Raw genomic sequence first — 7,209 nt, forward strand, 5'->3', positions numbered from 1 at the left:
GGGTGCGGGGCAGGAAGGGGTCCGCCTGCTGAAATTAAGAAACGTTAGGAAGTCCTGGGCATCTGTCAGTCGTCTCAATCCATCGTGCTGCCTACTGCCTTTCAAGCGGCGCACAGCCAGCATCAAAAGTGGCTTGTGGAAGGGAAGCAAAGTTCCCTCATCTCTGCTGTCACAGATCATTCACATTTGCTGAACAAATTTTCACCAAATATTGTTCACTTGAGGCAAAATGAACTGATGGGGCTGGAAGTCCCAGTGGTAGCTAACTCTGGTGGAGACGGGGAGCCTTGCCTGCAAGGGGGCCCGCCCAGGGGTGGGACTTGTGGTGGTTCAAAGAGTATGCATGCATTTGACTGTGTTTATGTCATACATCAATTCAATGGTAAAATAAACCTGTCACTATGTCTGCATAAGTAGACATGGAATACTTTCAGGTAGGCGACGATATCCAGAGAGATGCAGGGTGTGCTCGCGTGGCAGAACATGAGCTCCCCCATGGGAAGTTGTTTGGTTCTCATCCCTCAAGTGAGAAGCGTTTACAGGACGTTCGCTAGAAGTATTTCTCCCCATGTTCTAAGTGGTCTCACAGAGCTGCTATTTCAACCCCATTTTTTTTTTGTAGGAAAGAAAAAGTTGCTGGTGTCTACTATAAACGCGTAGGTATTTGGCCAGCAAGACCACCCACGCCAATACCACACCAGTGTCCGCTCGTGGTGATCCCAGTGTTGGGCCCTCTGGGGTGAGTGTCATAAGACGTGGACAACTGGCGGTTTCTCAGGGCATTTGTCTTTCATCTGTAACCAAGGAACAAGAATGTCTGTCCCTTAGGCATTTTGCTGGCACAAAAATCAACCATCTATGAAATGAGTGCCAAGCATTGTACAAGTACAAACCCTATGAGTAGCATTGATTTAAATGAAGGAGACATATACATACACACACACACACACACACATATACGTGACATATATATATAAAACGTGCCTAAACATCCTTGTGAGGCTGGCGAGAACCGGGAGTCATTTTCCCACTTTGATTTCCCATTGGAGGTAACTGATTCACAGATTTGCTTTGACATGACCAAAGACATGTGCACTAATGTACAAGCAATGCAATTCATTTCCAATCAGCTCTAAGGATTGTAAAATTCTTCTGAATATGAAACCAAATTCACCCTGCTTTAACTTTAGTCACTAGTCCTTGGTGTGCCCTATGGAATTCTGCAAAGAAGGCCCAATCCCTCTTTAGAAAGTGAAGACTGCCACCATGTTGTTCTAGGCGCCCACCCCCACCCCAAGTCTTCTGTTCTTCAAGCTAAACACCTCCAGTTGCTCCAAGCACTCCTAAGGTTACCTGGCTCCCAGAGTCGTCCTCATCCTGGTCATTTTCCCTTTGTCCACTGTCATCTGACTGGAATAGAGTCACTTCCTACTTTTTGGACGCTGTGTTTCTACTGATGAGGCCCAAGACCACATTAGCAATCACATCATACTGTTGACTCACACTGCATCTTCTGTCACTCAGATTTCTAGGTCTCAGATTTTGTAATAATGGAGCTATTTGTGGTGAATCTTTGATTAGACCTTAAACATTATTTCATTACAGTTCATCTTACTATTTTGGACCCATCTCCTAATTTGTCAAGATCTTTTAGCATCCTAATTCTGTCATTCGTCACACAAGGTAACCTTTCCTCCTTTGGGTCATCTGCAAATCTGTAAAGTCGGAGCTTGCTCTCTGGTGTGAGATGCAGGAATTAGGAAAAAGCACTTTCATTTGTTAATAACCAGTCTCATGACACAACCTCTCATTTCAATAACTATTTTAAGTAGAAAATTATACACAAACACCATGCATCACTTTTCTAGTTAACCTTCCTGACGCCAACCATTTGCCATCCAACCTCGATGGCTGCCACGTACAAACAGCTACCCAGAGAGGGGCTGAAGAAGCCCCCAGCTGTCCGATGCCACCATGCTCCAGCCCGAAAGGGAGGCAAAGGGCTCCAGGGACATTCACTCACAGAACGTTCTGCCAGGTAAGGAATGCTGAGGAAGTTCCAGACATGAATGTGTGGCTGAAAAGCAATCAGAATCTAAACATGCTCCAAAGCTGCCTCTTAAAATGCTGCTCACTGTTTCTGTTCCCAAGTAGTTATCATTTATTACCAGAGTCTGACTAGCTTTATGGAAACCATAAATAAAAGAAGAACACTTTGGTCAAAACAGTAAACCTGTTCCTAAAGAATCGCACAAAGCAAAGGTAGCCTCAGGCTGAGTGTCACCGTGAGTATCATCAAGAAGCAGGCTTGGGCTCCACGGCTCTTCTATAAGCGATGTCAAACACCTTCACTCATAAAAGGTGAGGTGTCTCAGTCCCTTCCTTCTTAGGCTGCAGACAAGGGACTGGAGTCACAGAGCAGAGAGCCTAGTGGGATTTGCGGAATTCACAACACTTCTTGATGGCCTAATGAGTTGCTTATTATGATCACAATCTTAAGTTTACTCCTTTCAATTGCATTCTAAGATTTTAAAAAATGTTGTTCACTGCCTGAGTGGTTGTGTGGCCCCTGCCGGAAGCCCACTTCCACCTTCCCCTGAGGTCTGGGCTTTATTGTAATAGCAAAAATCCACAGGCCTTGATGCCCCAAAGCTGTGTCATCCAGGGCATTTCTGAACAGGCTCCGATGACAGGGGTGTGGTCTGGAGTGAAGAGAGGAATGGGATGGACACTGAGGCAAGACTGGGGGCCTGTGTCAACCCAGGATGGTCAAGAGACAGAGGGGCTCTAATCAGATACCCCAAGTGCCAGATGAGACTTGGATTTGAGAAGCTGGAGAAAGAAATGTAAGGTGAGCATGAGAAAAGGAGAGGAAAAGATAGACCTGATTCCCTTCAGACAGTCAGGACATGTGATCTGGAGTGCACAAAGAAATGACAGGTACGATATGAAAAGGGAAAATTATATTTCTTGGGTGCTTACTATGTGGCAGGAACTCACTATGTGTCAGACTCCTGCTCCAAGCTTGTAAGTGGCAGAGCTGGGAGGTGAACATGAGTCTTTTAATCTCTGAGGTCCATACTTTTCATACCACCCAGCCTAGAAAGACAGAGCATCAGTGGACGCAATTCTTTGTGGTAAAACCAGAGAACCAACAGACATTGGTCCATGTCCTGAACATCTGTAACATGAGGGGAACCTGTGGCTGGGTCCACCAAGGTCACAGGACCAGTCTGGTATTGCTGGTAGGCAGACATGGAGCTGCACTAGAGAATCTTCTGGAAACAGATCCCACAAACTCCTAGAGTTGAGTTGGTCAAGATGAAATTACCATTTACTTTACCTTCTGGTCTTCCCTCCACTTCTTTGTGGTAAATTATTTTCTGCTGTGGCAAAACAAATATTGGGAGGAAAAGGAAAGATTTAATTTTTAAGAGAAAGCAATTTTTCAGGTATGTTTTTCCTTTTACATTGTTCTTAAAATTTGTGCTACATCCAGAAACTCTAAGCTATTCTCATCCAGAGAGGAGTGGAATTACCTACCGGAGAAGAGAAAGAAGCCCATGCTTTCCAAGCATTTCCACACAAGGACCCCAAAGACCTCAGATATTAAACATGTTGGAGAACACAGACTCAGTGGCACCTCCAATGTGGGCTAGCTTTATAGTTACCATTTTATTAAGTTTTCATGAACTTGACACCATTTTGCTGTGGTCCCTGGGACACGAGGATGATTGCATGAGCCTGGCAGGGAACACTCACCAGTCTATTCTGCCTGTTTACCTTAAAAAAAAAGACATTGTGTCCAATATCCCAGGAGAGTGTGGTTCCAAGCTAGAACTAGCATTCTAGATATCAGATCATGTCAATAACAGTCCTGGTGGCCCAGTGGTTAGGAGTCAGTGCATTTTCTGCCAAAACCCAGATCCAACAACCAGCCAAGGATGTGGAGCTTTGAACCCTGCATTGGAAGGGAGCTCAGAAAAAACACCACCCTCTCAGAACACCTCCAGCTCTGAGATTCAGTGCTGGCTATTTTTAATTGATATTCCTCTTGGTTTCCTGGTCCCCATATGAAATGTTAAAGTCTGTAGCTTAACAAGTGCCTTGTAAACAGGACAATGATCTCCCCTGGTTTATAATTACTTCCCTCACTTACAGACTTCTAAGTCAATGTCACTACAAAACACAGGGCCCTAACTTTAGATCTTTCCTCCAGCCAGCCTCCTTGACTGTTAACCTATACTGGGTCTTTGCATTATATTGATCATTATCTGGATTGATGGCTTTCAAAAGCATTTCATTACCTATACATGAGCTATTAGCCTCACCAATACTCATTTTCATGTTATTTTCAAGATGGATAATAGGTCCTCCCAACAAGAAAAAAGTCTTCTGTCACTTATTGTTTTCCGACAGCTCTTTTCATCTCTAAAGAAATGAAAGTAATGCTGATCTTCTAAAAAGTACCTGTGACACACTGGGGTTTTGCTTTCACTGCCCTAAATCATACAGTCCTCAAACAAATGCCAAAGTAACAAAAGGGACGTCAATGTCCAGATGTCATGTTTAAATTGTCTGCACTGGATCTAAGAGAGGCTATACAATCCTTCTGGTCTATTCCTTCAGTGTAGGGTGGGGGACATCATCTATCTGGAAATAAAATGAGGAAGAAACACGAAACTTAAAGATACCTGTGTCTGATGCCTTTTTGACAATTTTGGGGTATTTCTGAAATTTTACAAAATAATAGCTCTCATATTCCATCAAAATAGTTTCAAGATCAACGTTGTCACAGACTTCAAAGCATCGTAACCCCAGTTTAGTTTCTTGCTCCAAAGCATTGGCTGCATCAATATATCTGGCCATTTCACAGAAGAAAGAAAAAATTAACTCTAGGTAAAAATAATAAAGGCAAACAGGTATCATAAGTCCAAGGAGACTCAATACAAATAGTAAGCTTATATTAAAGAGTACATCAAATGAAAACTAGAATACATGGGGTTTGCCTATAGAGAAAGAAGCCCCACATAGGTTAAGTATATCCAAATATTGTCTTTCAAAACAATTTGGAAGTACTTAAAAGTCAAATAACTAAATCAACTAAGAAAATGTCTTGTAATTTACTTTTACTCATTTTTAGCCAAAGATGATTATTTGCCCAACTTACTTCTTTATTTACCAGTATTCATTTTAGGTCACATTTGACAATTGGTAAAACCCCAATTCAACCCCAAAAGGCAAGATTTGCCATCACTGAGGCAACTCAAAAGAATATGTCATGTGCTCTAAAGGGAATTCCAAAAATATGTTGATCAATATCACCGAGGAAATTTAGTATAAGAAGACGTCATCTACTTGGATGTATTGTATTTCTGATAATTTCTTCATCAGTCACAGATTATACTATCAGGTGCCTCTGCATTCATGTAGTGTCATCACCATAGGTTTCTCACTCATTTTTAACGTGGTCAGTTGTAAGGCCATCTGACTTAAGTGGTCTTAGCAATGAAGGCAAGCTCCTTGTCTCACAATCCTCTGAAAGTGGAAAAACTCTCTGGTTTTAATCTGAGTCCCTAACTTATTTTAAAACCAAAAATTCTCTTCTGAAAAATGTGCAATATGCACAAATTAGCATACAATTCCAGGAGCTCATCCAAGGACCTCAGATTAAAAATTCTCATTGCAGTTAGAGTTCTTTCTCTTTGATTTCAAATCTGGGAAGGTAGAGGAGAAAACTTTTTTTTATTATGCTTCCTTCCCTGTCCCAGATTAGATCAGTTAGAAGATCGGACTTCCTTGAAAGAGGTTGCCGTGGCTATTTCCAATGACCTTGCTAATTTTAAAGAATTTGCAAACATCAATTGACTGTAGTCTGTCAGCTTCTATACTTATTAACGGCTCAGCACGCTTCTACCCGATGTCTTAATCACCATTTTACAGAGAGAAAAACTAAATACATTTTTTATTAATAATTTTTGTTTACTATGATGTAATACATGTTCATTTAAGAAAACACTAGAAAATACAGATGAGTCAAAAGAACATTCCACTACTCAGAGATAATGACTGTTCACATTTTCTCTCTTTCCAAACATTTTTTAAATGATTAAAAACACATATACTTACATATATGCACTTGTTTAAAAAAAAAAAAAGATGGGAACCTACACTATAGATTGTTTGTATATATAAAGATTGCTTTTATTGTCAGCAATATAAAGATTGCTGACATCACATTACATTCTGAATTCTTCCCAGGATCATAGGGGGTTTTTTTTGTTTTTTTGAGAAGTCTTTTTTTTTTTAACATCTTTATTGGAGTATAACTGCTTTACAATGGTGTGTTAGTTTCTGCTTTATAACAAAGTGAATCAGTTATACATACACATATATCCCCATATCTCTTCCTTCTTGCGTCTCCCTCCCGATCATAGGGTTTTGACTTAAACAAAAATTATAAGAATACATGATGAGGGGCGGAGTCAAGATGGCGTATTAGGAGGATTCGGAATTCGCGTCTCCTCACAACTAGGGCACCTACCAGGCACCGGAGGGGGACCATGGACACCTAAGGGGACGGGAGCAACCCCCAGTTACAGGGTAGGACGTGGGGTGCGGGGGGAGTGCAGGGGGAGGAGAAATGGAGGCGGGACGGGAGTGGCGCCCGAGGGGCGGCTGGGGGAGGGGAAGGGATCCCAAGCCCAAAGGGCGAAACTGGGGAACACTGGGAGGGCAGAGGATCCAAAGGGAGCGTGGCCAGGTTTCCCCTGCCCACTTAGGCCCCCAGGAACCTGCTGAGATCCCAGGCCTGATCCTCTGCCCACCTAGGCCCCCTCCAGCCACGCGGGTCCTGAGGGAGTGGGAGGGAGGGAAGGGGGAGCAAAAGTCAAGTCCAGACCTCCGGGACCGGCATCCCTGAGGGGTGACTGGGGGAGGGGAAGAGTTCCTACACCCAGCGGGACCCACCCACAGTTAGGGGTCCAGCGGCGACGGGGGAGACCCTGGAGGAGATGGTGGGGGAGGGGCATGAAGGAACGTAAGGGAACGGGGCCAGTGCTTTCCCTGTCCACTTAGGCACCCGGAAGCCTGTTGGGCTCCCGGGCCTAATCCTCTGCCCTCGGAGCCTCCCTCCTGCTGTGCAGAGCCCAAGCCCTGCCCCTACACCCCCACAAAGGGCCCCACCTCTACACTTGGAGACCCCCTCCA

At 43.6% G+C, this 7,209-nt stretch overlaps 1 protein-coding gene across 1 annotated transcript in view; it reads right to left on the reverse strand.

Moving 5' to 3' along the window:
• KATNAL2 (katanin catalytic subunit A1 like 2) overlaps window positions 1-4,767 on the reverse strand; it is a 40,885-nt gene extending 36,118 nt beyond the window's left edge. Inside the window, exons 1-2 of the mRNA XM_007465610.1 lie at window positions 4,695-4,767; window positions 3,344-3,386 (exon numbers count right to left, since the gene is read on the reverse strand). Coding sequence (XP_007465672.1) covers window positions 3,344-3,386; window positions 4,695-4,767 — 116 coding nt within the window. The remainder of the gene's footprint in view (window positions 1-3,343; window positions 3,387-4,694) is intronic.
• Window positions 4,768-7,209: the final 2,442 nt, after the last annotated feature.

Source organism: Lipotes vexillifer, unplaced genomic scaffold (assembly GCF_000442215.2).
Source record: "Lipotes vexillifer unplaced genomic scaffold, Lipotes_vexillifer_v1.1 scaffold36, whole genome shotgun sequence".
Taxonomy (NCBI): Eukaryota; Metazoa; Chordata; class Mammalia; order Artiodactyla; family Lipotidae; genus Lipotes; species Lipotes vexillifer.